This window comes from Podarcis cretensis (genome assembly GCF_951804945.1).
Source record: "Podarcis cretensis genome assembly, chromosome: 16".
NCBI classification, from domain to species: Eukaryota; Metazoa; Chordata; class Lepidosauria; order Squamata; family Lacertidae; genus Podarcis; species Podarcis cretensis.
Genome location: NC_137186.1, coordinates 35,644,538 through 35,662,022, shown reverse-complemented (window position 1 = coordinate 35,662,022; position 17,485 = coordinate 35,644,538). Strand labels below are relative to the sequence as shown.

Sequence of the window (17,485 nt, the reverse complement as noted above, 5' to 3'; positions counted from 1 at the left end):
GTGCTAGAAGAACCTCTTAAGAGGCAGCTAAAGTTAGAAGTGTTCAATACATCCAGCAATTACCATGTCCTCTTACAGCTTTTTGAAACACAATTTCTTATTGATCCTGTACCTTAGAGGTCTTGCAGAGCTTCAAGGCACACCAGTGGGTAGAATTTCAGCATAGGCCTGAAGTAATTCCAGGGCACAGCTAGAGTAATGGAAATTGCATATCCGCTTTGAAGTTCTCCTTCTGACAACCCTCAGATTTTTCGCATCAGAATAAGTCAGCACTTTTTGTGAATATTGCAGGAACGTTTGCATTTGTGTTAGATTAGAAAAGGTCACCTTAGAAGACCAACAGACTGCCTATCAGCCCCCTTTTTTTCAGTTGACTTTGGAGAGCATTTCCATTCTCTGAATATTAAAGCTAAGCCACAACATTCTGTTATTGCCCAGCTTGGTGGCAGTTGTCTGGAAGGACCAATTCTGCTACTACGTGTGCTGCATGACTCCTTAGAATCAAAACCCTTGCTTAAGCAGCCTATTCGCTTCCTTGTTTGAGGCAGTCCTTCCAAGTTTAAAAACCACAAGCTCATTTCAGGGGAACATGAGAAGTGCCTTATACAGAATCAGACCATTGATCCATCTAGCTTAGTACTGCGCACACTGGCTGGCAGCAGCTCCCCAGGATTTCAGACCCAGGGGTCACTTCCAGCCATACCTGGAGATGCCAAGAATTGAACCTGTGATCATCTGCATGCAGAGGTGGAGCTCTGAGTTACAGCCCTTCCCTTGTATATAAATGCTATACCCATTTCTGGTTCTGCCGTAGATCACATGTTACATGCGGCGGGGAATCTTTCAGTGGAAATGCGGGGTAAAACATTTATGAATATATTAAATGCACTTTGTTTAATAGTTTGCCGCAGCAGATCAACCGAGGTTTTTGTCCAACTAAGTTACACTCAGTGACCCATCTAAATTGGCCAAGTCTATTTATTTTGGGGAGTCTTCTCTGAGTAGGCCTAACATTGGATGCAATTCCTGATGTCTTGCAATGTATTAAGGTTGTTACAAGTGCCTGCTTTGATACAGGTGTACAGTAAAAGGTTGGCAATAGCAAGCATGTCTTCCTGTCCGCTTCATCCTGAGCATCGCTTAACAGGCCAGTGCAGTAGCACAAACTAGACACATCTTTCTAGCTGATACAGTATTCTCCTGCTCTAAATGTGTGGACTGTCTGACCACCCGAATGTCCTCCACGCGTTCCGATTGTCTGCAGGAGCTTCCTGCAGCCAATCGGAGGCCGCACCTTGGTTTCAGAACATTTTGGAAGTCGAACATTCTTCCGGAACAGATTCTGTTCAACTTCCGAGGTACACCTGTATTTGGATTTGGAGGATGTGCACTGTAACAGAGTATTTTTTTGGCGGGGGGGGGGGTGGAATCCTAAAGTTGAAAGGGGAATATAAAGCATTTGAGGTGATACAAATATGGTTGAGACAGAAAAAAACATGTGAATGAGAAGTAATAGATGATCTCTTACTTTATATAGTTTAAAATACATTGTTTTATATAAGATTATTGCAAACTGCTCTGATAATTTTGTATGAATAGCAGTCCAGATATTTATAAACAAATGTAAATGCAAAGACAACTTCAGCATTTGTTACTACTAAAAATAATATGTGCACCAGTGGACTTATTCCGTGTATTCTGCTTCTGTCTCAATTATCTGTTTACATTGTCATCATCTCATATTCTTTTCACTGAAGCGCTTTCAGTTCTGATTCATTGCTTCTAGCATTTGTGCCTTCCATTTTTGCTTGTTTTATTTGCTAGGAGCCTCCAGTAAGCCAGTCATCCTGAGATGAGGGGGATAGTTGCATTTAATTCACATGGCAATGCTGTAAAATTCTTTATGGTTCTTGAAGCAAAATTAACAAAGGGTAGCTTTACTACAGTGTGGAGCGCCTCCCCCCCCCCCCTCTTTCTTTTTTGCAAACACAGTCATAAAAAACCACTGTCAATTAGCACTCAAAGAGAGATGTGTCTCCCTCATATCTGAAATTTGGCTTTCCATTACCTTTGTGTATTTTCCAACATAATCACAGTTGAAGAGGCAGGAGGCAAACCTAGAGCCATCATTTTTAATTGGTTTTCTTTATCGTAAGAGATTCTTACTAAAATTCTTCTAAGCCTTTCCATGTTAAGTAAGGCAAGGATAAGATAGGCAAAGTTGGGAACCAGTGACCCTCCAGTTGATGTTGGACTGCAACTCCCATCATCCCTGACGGTTGTCCAGGCTGGCTGGGGTCAATGGAGTCCAACAACAATTAAAGAGGCCACATGTTCCCCAATCCTGGTTTATAGCAGATGCATAGAATTTCTCCAGCTTAAATAGCAGATGAGATCTTAATGGAACATTTCATATGGAAGGTGGCTGTTGGGGGAGGAGGAAGGCCTGTGGTGCTAGATTTCTTTTTCTTTTCATTTTTTGTAGAGGCACAAAATGGCAATTTGCAAATTTCCTGGTACATTATGCTATATTAAATTGACTGAAGTTTAGGGACACTTTATAAATTACTTCTTTATTTTAAGTTTACAAATGAAAAATATAGGGGAGGATGCAACAAATGCATGTTGCTATGCAGGTGTACTTGGCAAGAATCTGTTATTGTCTGCAGGTCTCTGAGTTGATGTTTGGTGACAAGCCAGGTTTTGGTGTTCCTTAATGGTCCAGTTTGCGCATAGCACTACATCGCTTGCATGCACAAACTGGAACGAGGCAGACTAAAGCCTCGGGCTCACATGCTCCTTTTCCCTCCTCCTACACTGTGTGGATAAGAACTTGGCTGGTCTTTCATTTCAGTTAATCTTGGCTTGCTGCCTATGAACAGAGACCATGGTTTTAATCCAGACTCTTGCCAGTCTCTGTTCAGCAGGCTTATTTAACTAACCAGAATTTGTGATATGCCCTGGATTTGGTTCACGAAAAATTTCAGAGGAAAGTGAAACTAAATGCTAGCGAATTGCTGTTCCCAGCCACTCAGAAGGAATGGGGGGGGGGGGGAGTGACCAAACCCTAGATTTTTAAATTATACTCATTTCACTTTGTGTATTAGCAGTAAAACATGGTTTAGTGTGAAGTGCCGGTGCATCCAGTGTGAGGAATGTTAGAATGTTCATTTAACTTCACATGGGTGTTGGTTGGATAAAACCATTTCTAGGGTATCTCTCATACATATTATTATATATTTATACCAGCACAGGTTCATGTTGGGAGATCATTGTGGGAACAGTGACTTGATTGAGGTAGTACTATGTCTTAAGTTTAACCTTGTTGCATTCGCTGAACATCAGGTGTCCATATGTGTAGACAAGATGGGGGAGAGGCTTATCATTAGCATCTCCATGTAGAAGTGGGAAAGCCCCTTCTATGAAACTCTGGAGAGCTGCCCACCAAGTGTAGACAGTACTGACAGTCTGAATCTTTGTAGAAAAGCTTTATATGTAATTTACTTTTTCATCAGGAATATGTCAGCTGCACTGTGAAACAAGTATAACTTTACATTACTATCCCATTTGAATGTGAAGGGTGGTTGAGAAACCTGGTGGTGTTTTTTTACGTGGGGGGCAGGTGAGAAATCACATAGGCTTCTGAAGATGAAACCATTTATTTGGCTGAGGAATTACTGCTGAATATGTATGCAATGCTTGTGAAAATTAGAAAGTTATATTCTGTCTTGCTGGATGTGAGGTGTCTCATCAAAACCAGCACATAAAGTACAGATTATTCCTTTTTATTGGGTCATCTCTTGCTCTGAGCAAGATTGTCCAAGTTTCCCAAGCCTTGCAGACTGCTGCAGCAGATAAACGTTGCTGTGCTTCAGTCCCTCATAGAAAGTGACCTTGTTAGAATAAGATTGAGAAAATGAGAAGAAAGTAGCATCCAAATGCAAAAAAAGGACAGGGTAATAATAATTGTGACAGTTTCTTTCTTTATTTGGGTCTCTTCCCAGAAAATGTCAAGAAGCAATGAAAGATCAAAATTCAGCAAATACAACTTTTCATTCTTGCCTACCAATACTTTATACATTATTAAAGTCCTTTCCCTCTAGTCTGTCTAGCTCTCAGAAACATGTTGAAAATGGGTATGTGGGGGCGGCGCGAACGACAATGGCGGTCCTTCTCGCGCTGTGAGAAGGAAGCTCTTCAGAATCGGGTCGTCCGCTACGGCAAAGCGGAGACCCGTGCTGGAAAACCCCAGGCAGCAAGAGCCTGGGGACGTGGGACTCGGCGGGTGCCGAAAGCGACCCTGGAAACGTTGAAGAGACCCTGTAAGGAGCCTCGGATCGTGGAGGGGGTCGCGGCGCTGTGAGTCGATCGCTACTCTGAAGAGTGAAGCCACGCAGCTGCTGTCGGTGAGCGCTGACCTTTTTTCCTTGAATTACTGGGAACTGAAAAGCAACAACCCGTGAGTAAGAAGGGACTTTTTACGTTTGGAGCTTAAATTAATGGAAATTCGGCTGAAAGCGGAGAGATGTTAAAAGGAAGTCCGTCTTCCGCTGCTACTTAAACTTCAAAGCAAAAAGAGCTGGAGACGTGGAGCCATTGAAGAGGCTTTTAAACTATTGATTTGAGCATTTTTTGAAGCTGTTTTTGGGTAAAGTAAGGATCCAACTTATCTATTGGACTTATCTTTTTAAGTGGACTGTGTCAATCTTCTGTTTTGGGAATTACCAATTTTAATTGAGAAGCCCAGGCAATAGGGCTGCCTGAACAGCAGAACTGTCAGTTTGCAGATTTGGCTATTGTGTATTTGGATTTGCAACAATCTGAGCTTATTTGGATTTGCTACTCTGGACTTGCTACTTTGAAATACCAGTTGGCACTTTGAAATACCAGTTGGCACTTATGTTACTAACACCAACTCTGCTAAACATTAGTTACTGAAGGTCTGTGGACATTAAATTGGACTTTATTGATTTTATTTGATTGGACTTCTTCCCTCAAAACATTCTAAGCTCCCTCTAGAGGATTTTGGATTTACAGCAGTGACACTACTTTACTTTCTCTTTCCTTTCCTCCTATTTGACTGTTTGCTCTTGGGCTGCTACATTCTCATGGGAACAACTCAGCTTGACCTTGACTCCTAGATAAAATTGGAATGAGTGGCACAAGAAAAAGAGGAGCAAGAACTAGACAAACAACTTTAACTTCAGCTTTACAGACACGTAGATCATCTGTACCTACTCTGCCGTCAGCGGGGGAAGAAGAAATTGTGTCTACTCTGCCGTTGGCAGGGGAAGAAGAAACTGAGCAGCTACAGTTGGAAGATATGGCCTCAGGAGCAACTGCTTCAATTCTAGAGAAAATTTATGAAAAATTGGAGTCTCTGGATAAAAAAGTAGAATCTTTGGATAAGAAAGCAGATGAACAAACAGCCAAAATTGACCAAAATACAGCTAGTCTAAATAAAATAACTGGACAGGTGGCACAGAACGTACAAGCAATTGGGCAGCTAACTGAGGCCACTGTAGAGAATTGTAAATTGGCTGTGGCTACTAGCCAAAAGGTTGAAAATTTAGAACAAGAGGTAAAACCATTCTATAAACAAGTTGGAGAGCAACAGATGTATTTGTCTATGATAGAACTGCGGAATCGGGAAAACAGTTTAAGGTTAAGGTCAATACCAGAAGTTGAAGAAGGAAACTTAGCTGAGTTCCTGACCAAAGAATTTTCCAAGTTCTGGCCTATCCAGGAAGAAAAGGACTTTAAAATTGTGTCGGCCTTCAGACTAGGAAAATTTGCAAAGAAAGATAAGCCCAGAGACTGTTTGATAACTTTGAGATCAAAGGAGGAAAGGGACAAGATATTGGGCCAACACTACGAAAAGTCACTGGACATTTTGGGTAGAAGAGCTGAAATTTACAAGGACATCCCGAAACAACTGCTAGACCTTAGATCCGCCTATTTTGAATTGGTCAGATTGTTAAGGAGCAACTCAATCATCTTCAGGTGGGAATTTCCTCAGGGATTATCCTTCACCTTCAGAGGGAAGAAAGTCAAAATTAAAACAATTGAAGACAGATAAATTTTTGACTGCCTACGGAGAGGACCTTCAGAAAGGAATTGAAACACCTTTGGGGCCTGGAGCATCCCCTGTACCTCTACCCTTGGAACCTGAAGACTCAGAGAAAAAGATACCACCCCTAGAGAAATAACAGAATTGTTCAGGATGTCTCTGCAGCTGTTGAGTTGGAATATTAATGGGTGCAATTCCCCGGAAAAAAGGAGAAAGTTATTTCATATATTGAAAAAAGAACAATTGGACATTATTTGTTTGCAAGAAACACATGTGACTAGGCTACACAGAAAAGTGCTAATAAATAAAAGCTTAGGCCAAGAATTTATTTCTTCGGATCGAGTTAAGAAAAGAGGAGTGGTGATCTATGCAAAAGAGAGCCTGTCACGTAAATTTTTGTTTAAAGACGAGCAAGGAAGAATTTTGGCAATTGAGATACAGCACCAAGGAGAGAAGTTTTTGATATTAGGAATCTATGCACCAAATGAGGGGAAATCGGAATTTTACAAGAAGTTGCATGAGAGCATCCTGGACTATCTGGACTATGACAACATCATTATGATGGGAGATATGAACGGCGTGGTATCAACCAACATGGATAAGTCACAAAACCAAAATGTTACAAAAGATGGCAGACTACCTAAGACCTTTTTTGAACTGACCGACAATATGGACTTGATTGACATCTGGAGGACAAAGAACCCATTGGGAAGAGAAGGAACATTCTTTTCTGAAGCCCAACTGACATGGACGAGAATCGACCAAATATGGATATCTAGAGGTCTGGCACCTAAGACCAGAAAGGTGGAAATCTGCCCAAAGACCTGCTCCGACCATAATGCTGTAAAGATGGATATGACACTACTACCAACCGGCTCCTTTAGATGGAAAATGAATGACAATTTGTTCAGAGATCAGGAGATTACCAAGAAGGCCCAAAAAGCCCTGAAGGACTATTTTGAGATTTTGAGATATTTTGAGATAAATTTGAACACTACAGTGGAAAAAAGAACTATCTGGGACGCAAGTAAGGCTGTGATGAGGGGGTTTTTGATACAACAGAATGCTGTAAAGAAAAGGACACAAAATGAGAAAAAAGATAAGATTTTGAAGAAAATTAAAGAATTCGAGAAGAAGTTAAGATTAAATCTGAAGTCACAGCCGATTCTGAGAGAAATTAAACTTTATCAAGCACAATATTCCAAATTGATAAACCAGGAAATAGAGTGGAAAGTTAAATTAATGAAACAAAGAACATTTGAATCGGCGAACAAATGTGGAAAACTGCTAGCATGGCAGTTGAAGAAGAGACAAAAACCAAAAACCAAATACTGTTACAAATTTAGAGATTGAAGGAAGAAATATTCAGAACCCTGTGGATATCAGAAAATGCTTCCAGAGATATTTTTAAAAATTATATTCTCAAGGGCCGCAAGATGAAGCTGAGATAAAACAAGAAAATAGAGTAATCCTGAACTCTAAAATAACACGACAAGAGATTGAACAAGCCATTCAGAACACGCAACTGGGCAAATCCCCAGGGCCAGATGGGCTCACCTCCAAGTACTATAAGACATTGAAAGACTATTTGATACAACCATTGTTGGAGGTTTGCAATGAAATTTTGGAGGGGAAGAAGGCGCCGGAAAAGTGGAAAGAAGCGTTTATCACATTGATACCAAAAGTGGAAACTGAAAAGACCCAATTTAAGAACTACCGCCCCATCTCTCTTCTAAATGTGGATTACAAAATATTTGCAGACATTTTGGCAAGTAGATTTAAAAAAGTTTTGAACCAGGTAATTCACAAGGACCAGGCAGGCTTTCTCCCAGGTAGACATTTGTTTGCTAATACAAGGAACATTATTGATATTTTGGAACTCTTGCAAACAAATATCAATACAAAAGCAGTGTTAATTTTCATCGATGCGGAGAAGGCCTTTGATAATATTTCTTGGAAATTTATGAAGGAAAATTTGGAAGGGATGGGAGTGGAACGGGGTTTTGGAAATGGGATAGATGCAATTTATTCTGAACAAAAGGCTAAACTGATAGTAAACAATGTGATTACAGAAGAGTTCAAAATTGAAAAAGGAACACGACAGGGCTGTCCTATTTCCCCATTGTTATTTATTTCGGTCCTGGAGGTGCTCTTGAACATGATCAGAGGGGACCGGTTGGTTAAAGGGATTGAGGTCGGAGAGAAACAATATAAACTTAAAGCGTTTGCAGATGACCTAGTTTTGACCTTACAGGAGCCAGAATCTAGTACGAAAAAAGTATTACAACTAATTCAAGACTTTGGTCGGGTAGCGGGATTTAAATTAAACAAGCAGAAAACTAAGGTGCTGGGAAAAAAATTGACACTTACAGAGTCAGAACGGTTTCAGAAAGAGACAGAGTTAAATGTGGTTAAAAAAGTAAAATACCTAGGGGTGAACATAACAGCAAAAAATCTGAGTCTATTTAAAGATAATTATGAGAAATGTTGGGTTGAAATTAAGAGAGACTTAGAAACTTGGACAAGATTGAAACTTTCCTTGTTAGGCCGAATTGCTGCTGTAAAGATGAATGTATTGCCAAAAATGCTGTTTTTATTTCAAACATTACAGATTGTGGACAAAACAGAGTGTTTCCGGAAGTGGCAGAGAGATATTTCCAAATTTGTCTGGCAGGGCAAAAAGCCCAGAATTAAGTTTAAGATATTAACTGATGCGAAAGAAAGAGGGGGCTTTGCCCTGCCAGACTTAAGGTTGTATTATGAATCAGCAGCTTTCTGCTGGTTGAAAGATTGGCTGCTTCTTGAGAATACTGATGTATTAGATTTGGAAGGTTTTGACAATGCGTTTGGTTGGCATGCATATTTATGGTATGACAAGGTTAAGATTAATAGGAATTTCAAGAACCATATTGTCAGAAAAGCATTGTTTAATGTCTGGACAAAATATAAAGACTTATTGGAAAATAAAACTCCAAGGTGGCTTTCACCATTGGAAGCTAAGGCCCGAAAAAGACTCAATATGGAGGCCAAATGGCCGAAGTATTGGGAAATATTAGAAAAAGATGGAGACAACTGGAAATTGCAGAGTCAGGAGAAAATGAAAGACAAAGTGTGAGATTGGTTACATTATGCTCAGATTAAAGAAGTTTTTAAACTTGATAAAAAATTAGGATTCCAGGTGGAAAAATCGAAGTTAGAAACGGAACTGTTAGAGCCTAAGACTAAGGTACTTTCAAGAATGTATAACTTGCTGTTAAAATGGAACACACAAGATGAAACGGTTAAATCGGCTATGATAAAGTGGGCACAGGACATTGGGCATAATATGTTTGAGGACTGGGAAAAATTGTGGGTTACTGGGCTGAATTTTACTGCATGTAACGCTTTGAAAGAAAATGTAATGAAAACGATATATAGATGGTACATGACCCCAGTCAAACTTGCAAAAATATACCACTTGTCTGATAATAAGTGTTGGAAATGTAAGGAAAATGAAGGAACGTTCTTTCACCTTTGGTGGACTTGCCCCAAAGTGAAGGCTTTCTGGGAAATGATATATAATGAGCTGAAAAAGGTATTTAAGTATACCTTTCTTAAGAAACCAGAGGCCTTCCTTTTGGGTATTGTCGGCCAAGGGGTATTAAAGAAGGATCGAACATTTTTTATGTATGCAACAACAGCAACAAGGATACTCATTGCCAAGCATTGGAAAACTCAAGATCTACCCACACTGGAGGAATGGCAGATGCAACTGATGGACTATATGGAATTGGCCGAGATGACGGGCAGAATCCGAGACCTGGGAGAGGAGACGGTGGAAGAAGATTGGAGAAAATTTAAGATATATTTGCAAAAGTATTGTAAATTGTATGAATGCTAAGCAGGATGTTTGATCATAAACAATTGGGCACCATGGAAACAGATGAAGTGAACTATGAAGATAAGTTAAACTTATGAAAAAACCAAATTTTTAGATAACTATTGGGTTAATTTTAATGCGCCAAAGAGGAAATAAACATATCTAAAATTTAAGACATAATATTGTAAAAATTGACTTTAAGATGGGGATAAGGTGAGAAATTGCTGGTTTAATTTTTATAAACTTGGAATGCAGGAGCGGGAGATGTGAGGAAGTCCAAAGAGGATTAGAAAACATGCTATGACACATGATATTTTTGTATGTTTTACTCGGTTTGCTGTATTTAAAAAATCCTTAATAAAAATTTAATAAAAAAAAAAAAAACTAAATGTGGATCCCATGTTATAGGTTGATGTTCTAGATGAGCCTTGGGTTTGAAAGAGTGGAAGATGGCTGCACTAAGTTTATTTTATTTCCTTTAAAACAATTATACACTCCTTTACAAATTCCAAGGCAGCTTGCATCCTGAAACAATACGTGGAGCAGAATTCTGAAAGAAACAGTAATAGGTGAAAAAATGTGATTTCAGGAGGTGCTGATTAAGCCTTGTGCCCACTTTATTTCCAGTTGAAAGTTGAATGTGCAGTGGGTATCACAGTGAGGCAGTAGAGCACTTTAAACATTCTGCTCTCTACTCTTGTTTAGAAGCTAGATATCTAAAGTAGATGCCAGATCTACCATTACAAACCTTCTCTGCTTCTTTTTGTAAAATAACTTCAGCTAGCCAGTCACACATTTCTCACGTAATACAAAGTCACTACAACAAACTTTCCTGACCTACAACGTAGGAAGGGTGGAGAGATGCCAGCTACTGACTTTTGTACTCTGGTGTAAAGTTTCGCAACATGTTCGTTACCTGTTAGGACCTCTGCTGAGTTACGCTTCAGACAAGGATGGAAACTTTTTGTTAGGAGAAGTCTTCTAGTAAGAGATGTAGATACAACACTGGTGTTATTCCTCTCATCTTAGGTCAAAGTGTGACCCACTTCTGGGTTCCAACTCTCAGGTGACATCCAGTGATTCAGCATATTCAGTTCCTACTTAGTTACTTCTTGTCTGACTACTTTTGACTTAGAAGTGGGAAGCTGAATGTGATGGGGCTCATTGCTAGTGAAAAGCCTTCCTTTTCTTTCTTCTTTGGTAATCACTCATAGCCGAGTAAGATTGTCTTCCATGAACACGGTTTTAACAGTGAGGCCGTGACTGTGGAGGCCAATTCTGGATCTACATGTCCTTCCACAATGAGGCCATAGCTTTCTGGGCAGGAGTTGATCATGGTGAGGGTTTGCCAAACGTGCCTTCCTCTTGGAACGTTTCTCGCTTTCATCCTGAGTTCAAGTGTCTTCAAAGTCCATTATATCTTTGGTAAAGGCTGTTCTCCAATTGGAGCACTCGCAGGCCAGTGTTTCCCAATTGTTGGTTTTATACTACATTTTTAAAAATTTGTCTTGAGAATCTTTAAACCCTTTTTGTTGACCATCAGCATTACGCTTTCCATTTTTAAGCTTGGAATAGAGTAGTTGCTTTGGAAGAAATTGATGTTGGAGAATAGTTGCTTCAACACTGGTGATCTTTGCTTCTTCCAGTACACTGGCATTAGTTGGCTTGTCTTCCCAAGTGATGTGTAAAAAAATTTTGGAGACACCGTTGATGGAATATTTCAAGGAGTTGGAGATGGGGTTTATGTAGTCCATGTTTCACAAGCATACAGTAAGGTTGGTAGTACAGTAGCTTTGTAAACAAGCATTTTGGTTTCCCTGTGAATGTTCTGGTCCTCAAACACTCTGCACTTCAGTCGGGAGAAAGCTACACTCGCAGAGCTCAGGCGATGCTGGATTTTGGCATCAATGTTGGCCCTTGTGGAAAGATAATGTTACACCATTGAGTTGGTGTTCCTTTACAGGTCATGTGATGGGCCAGATTGTTGAATTGAGTCTGATTTGATGAGCACATGGACTCAACTTTATTCATGATTGACTGAAAAATCCTGGGCTGATTTCTTCAGTTTATCACTGTTAAATATGCAAAATGTTTCCTCCATCTCCATTCTCAGAGCAGCCATGGAACAATAGGTCATTAATGATCCCTTTTTACAGTTAGGAGATTTAGGCTAATAACTGGCCAAAGATTAACAAGGGACTGCAGAGTTTAACCCAGATTTTAACCTAGACTTCCAAACCAATGTGTATACTGTGTACATATTGACACAATGCTAAAACCTGCCTGGCTTTATTTCAGACTGTTGGTAACATGCAGTGTCCCCTGTTGACTGGCATCAGGACATTGCCAACCTTGGAAGCAAAGGCACCTGAAAGGCCTTCAAGCAGAAGCAGAGATCTGCCCAGGGAAGAAGAGCGGGAGAAAAAGAAAAAAAAGCACAAGAAAAGATCCCGGTCAAGGTCAAGGTCGCCTCCTTCCAAATATCATTCTTCGTCTAAATCCAGGGTTCGATCACATTCAAAAGCCAAGCACTCTCTTCCCACTGCCTATAGAACTGTCCGGCATTCCAGGTGGGTGTTATTGTTAAGTGCTTTTCTACGCTCATTTCTTTTTCCTCGGCGGTGCCGCCTTTGTGAGGCTGCCATACATGCTATCTATTCACCAGGTTCAGGTTAGATCTTTATGATATATTGCCTAAAACTGTAATGTCTCAAGCAAATGCATGTTTTGTTTTTATACTTATGCCCTGTCTTCCACACATTAAAAGGTTATAGAGAGCTGCAGCTGATCACATGGGGCACACACGCCTTATGCTGTTTTGGAAGCAAGGTGTGTCATTTTAAAATAAAGCACTACTTCTGTGGCCTCAGAGAAGCACCATTTCTCAGCCTCCCCATCCTCCCCAAAAAACTACCCTCTAGCATTGTAATATGGGAATTAAAATACAGGCCTCCTGCTTTACAGGGTTGCTATAAAGACTACAGAAGCTCAGTACTTGAGATATTCTGAGTGTTAACCTATATTGAACTTTTTTTTAATTGGGCATAGCCACCCAGCAGTTTTGCTTTTGCTTTCAGGAGCGCAACTTAACTTGTTTTTGTTCTAATAAGTTGGCACACATTTTGTTAGGAACTGGTGTTAAAACTTTGTTTTGATTTGATTAAACAACCTTTAGGCCTCATTTACCTCGAGAAGATGAATTGAAGTTCGGGTAGTCTGTGAGTTTGAAAGCTAAAGATTAAAGGGCTTTTGGAACAAATGGCACTGTGCACAATTCATACCTTGCACAAAGTGATATTCAGAGTCCTTCTAGGGGCATCCTGCTGTTCCTTTTCTTCTTCTTCGCTGAGTTACCAGGCCAATTTTGAAAGCAGGCATGGTCTTGTTCTAAAAAAACCCAACAACGTTGTGTGGGAATGTGGTTCTATTCGGAACAAGGGGCATTCCTTGCATAAGAGAGCCCTAGCAAAGCTTTGCGTGTTCTCAGCATATATTTACCACTCTGTGGTCCCTGAAATAGATGTGTTTCATGTTTTTGGACTAAAGCTCCCATCGGTCATAGCCAGCATGGCCCTTGACCGGGGATGATGGGAGTTGTAGTTCAAAACATCTAAGGTAAAGGTAAAGGTACCCCTGCCCGTACGGGCCAGTCTTGACAGACTCTGGGGTTGTGCGCCCATCTCACTTAAGAGGCCAGGGGCCAGCGCTGTCCGGAGACATTTCCGGGTCACGTGGCCAGCGTGACATCGCTGCTCTGGCCAGAGCCAGAGCCAGAGCCGCACACGGAAACGCCGTTTACCTTCCCGCTGGTAAGCGGTCCCTATTTATCTACTTGCACCCGGAGGTGCTTTCGAACTGCTAGGTTGGCAGGCGCTGGGACCGAGCAGCGGGAGCGCACCCCGCCGCAGGGATTCGAACCGCCGACCTTTCGATCGGCAAGTCCTAGGCGCTGAGGCTTTAACCCACAGCGCCACCTGCGTCCCCAGTCAAAACATCTAGAGGGCAGCAAATTGGGAAAGACTAGTGTACACAGCCCTGAGCTAGTCAGACAAATAATCCAACCTAATAAAAGGCAGCTTCCTGTGTTCCAGCACTAGCGTATATGGGGCTAGAGGGCCTCTGGCAGTAAATGGTTCCTCAAACCTCATGCAGCTTGGAAACCTGATAGCTGTTAGCTTAGAACTACAGTTACAACTTTTAAAGGACCACACCATTGTAGATAGAAGTGTGAAAATATGCCTAAAAGGGCCAGACACAAAGAGAGCATGACTAGGGAATGGCTGTACAAGTGCTGAGTCACTTGTTCCCATTTGGAGCTGTTGCCAGCGGGAAGATATTGGGGGGGGGAGAGAATATTGAGGGGTTCTGGGTTCCTATCTTATATTAATCAGATTTCTCAAAGACCAGGTGCTGGTCTGCAAATCAGGCCATATGTGCAGCATATACGTACGCCCTTTTTAATCAACTTTTCCCTGTAGAGATTTTTGCTGCATAGCAAAGCCATTCATGGATAGCAAATATGAATTCATTTCGGTAGAAATTTTTGTCCTGCCTTTATAGTGCTGAAGAGCCACTAAGGGCAGCTTACAACTATTTGAAATCAAAGTGTCATAACAAAACAATAAAATACATTTTAATACACATTAAGTATGCTAGCAGCCAAACCACAGATAAAAGCATAACCTTTATATAAAACAGAATATACTTAGCAGGCAAAAAGCCTGCAGGAATAAAAATGTCTCTTATCTTTCATCAGCTGGTAAAATGAACCTTCTGCATTTCAGCATGGCAAGATACTCCACAGTATCAGTATGTCCTGTTGTTGGGTGGCCATATTAATATGTTTCAGATACATTACTGTGAGGAAAACCTCAAGTTTTCTTTCCTTGTCAGCTTTCTAGACTCATTCCAGCTTTTCCCTATTGGCTCATGCCCCAGTGGAGGATCTTTTTCCCTAACACATAGGAAAAATGATCACTTTGGGGCCCCTTTTGTTGAGCTGAATCCAGCACCTGATCCTTGTGTTTGCTCAGTTGGCCTCACACATAAGCATAAAATGGATCTCAACATTACAGTGGTTTAGTAGCTGTGAACTGTCAGTCTTGGAATACCTAATGCATGGTATCCTGGTTGAGAAAACTCACAGTTAATACAAATAAGGAACATATTAATTATGAATATGTAAATGTTCTTTATTTTTGCTTACAAAGTTTGTTGAATGAGGTTGGCATTGTATGTCAAAGGGTGGAGGCAGAGATAAGATCATAAAAATAAGTGGTTACACAGTGAGTGATTTAATTTTGCAGTTAGATTTTACACCTGAAAATCCTCAGGCCACTTGTTCACAAAGTCCCACCTATAGAAGGATACGACACTTGTTCTGGGGGCCTATCTATCTCAGGCTGCTCCTGATAAATGGGTGTGGAGGATTGTCAGACTCCCAAGTTTGCATTTCAGTTCAGCCAAGAATTTCATTTCACATTAATTTTCTTTATGTATTTCACTAATAGATTACTTTGCTAAGCCACCTACTCTGTTTACCCAGCTAACAAACCCTGTATAGTAATTAGCAGAGAGAGGCATGATTAAAGGATTACTTTTAAGATTAGCTGATTGGCAGAGGTAAAGTTAACATGCTTATTGTCTCAGTTTCAAAGAATCAACTAGGCTAGGGCGCAAAATGGTTTCCCTTTGTTAAAATGGTGCAAATTTGTGTGCTGCGTTGCTTCAAAATCCATTCATTTCCCTTGGAGGCAACATCTTTTCGCACCAGTGCTACTCCTTAAGATGTAGGATTATATGCCAAATCTTTCCAACATAATAGAACTTTAAACAGACCTTGTTTAGCAACACAATTGAAAGGGAAGGCCTTATTAATATTTCACACCTTATCAAATAATATCCTTAGCATTTATCATGTTAAAATAAGGCTAGTAAAAGCAGCTCTTCTCTATTTAATACTGTGGGGTGGGGCGGGAAAGTACCTTAGTCAAAGCTGTGTTTGTTTTTAGATGGATGGATAGATAGATAGATAGATAGATAGATAGATAGATAGATAGATGTTTTTTTTTTCTATATACAGTAGAACATACAGTACTCTCATTTTGACTCAAGAAAATCACCATTTTATAATTCAAATTGGGAAAAATAAATACAGTAAATGAACAAAAGTTCAAAGATTCACAAAATGTTTAGGGGTATGTGTACCCCTTTGCACCCCCAGAAGAAAGCAGAACCACTTGAAATTAAAGAACATGACACAGCTACTTACAAAGTAGTTTAAGCAAATAGCTTCCTTATTCGTCTGAGCCCTTGTAGGCTGAAACAGTTGTAATCACGCTTCCCTTAAAAATTCAGCTGCAGTTGAGGGATCTGAGCCCTTTTAGTGACCCTTCTTAACTTCCCATAGCAGCCTATTTATTACTATTATTATGAAGGTGAAGTGTGTGCATCCATATCTAATCCCAGAATCTGCAGGGATTTAGAGCATGGAGCCATGGCTGAGCAGCCCATCAGTGGGAGCAGCATCTGAGTGCAAGAGCTCTCAGGCAGCTTCATTAGTGCAAAGAGATGACTGCTGAGCCTTTAGAGGAAAATCCTGCTAAAGCATCAAGGTTCTGACTGATCTCCAGCTTCTTCAGTCTTGGTTTTTATCCCTCTTTACTATTACCGCTATCACCGTCCTTCTGTGAAAGATCGGGGATAAGATCAGATTTTCAAGGCAAACTGCAGTCACTCTGCAGTGCAGTACATAGCAGCTCCCCCCTCCAAAAAAAAAATAATAATTCTTAGCACCTCTAGGTTAGGACTGCGAAAGAACCGTGTCTGAAATTCTGGAGTGCTGCTGCCAGTCTGGGTAGGCAGTCTTGAGCCAGATAGACCAGTGGTCTGATTCAGTATAAAGCAGCTTCGTTTGCTCACCTACTTAACATATCAAATCACTACTTATAAATCTTAAAATGCATATGGCTTTGGAATCAAATAATTGAGAACTCAAAACGTGTGTGGGTGTGTGGAAGAAGGACCCTCAGGAAGCTGACAGTATCTCCAGTGAACAATATGTTGTCATAGAATTGTAGAGTTGTAAGAGACCCAGAGGATCATCGAGACCAGCCCCCTGCAATGCAGGAATAATCAGCTGGCCCACACGGGTTATCCGAATCCATGATGACCTTGGCATTATCAGCACCACGCCCTAGCCAACTGAGCCACCTATCTGCTGGTTCTTTAAATATATGTATATATATTTGTGGTGTAACAGGATGTACATCTTGTAATGAGGTTTGAAGATGATGCACACCTACTGAAATCAGGTACAGTGGTGCCCGCAAGACGGAAAACCCGCTAGACGAAAGGGTTTTCCGTTTTGGAGGCGCTTCGCAAAACAAATTTCCCTATGGGCTTGCTTCGCAAGACGAAATGTCTTGCGAGTTCCTGCGGGTTTCCCCCCTTTTTTCCCCCTTTTCCTAAGCCGCTAAACCGCTTATCAGCTGATCCGCTGATAAGCCGCTTATCAGCTGATCCGCTAAAAGCCGCTAAACCGCTAATAGCGCTAA

General features: G+C 40.7%; 1 protein-coding gene across 6 annotated transcripts in view; it reads left to right on the top strand.

The window, feature by feature from the left end:
* The window catches only part of SFSWAP (splicing factor SWAP), a 113,351-nt gene that overhangs the window by 77,071 nt on the left and 18,795 nt on the right, over positions 1 to 17,485 (top strand). For all 6 annotated transcript variants that reach the window (XM_079956547.1, XM_079956546.1, XM_079956545.1 and 3 more), the window contains one exon: positions 12,228 to 12,499. In XM_079956547.1, coding sequence (XP_079812673.1) covers positions 12,228 to 12,499 — 272 coding nt within the window. The remainder of the gene's footprint in view (positions 1 to 12,227; positions 12,500 to 17,485) is intronic.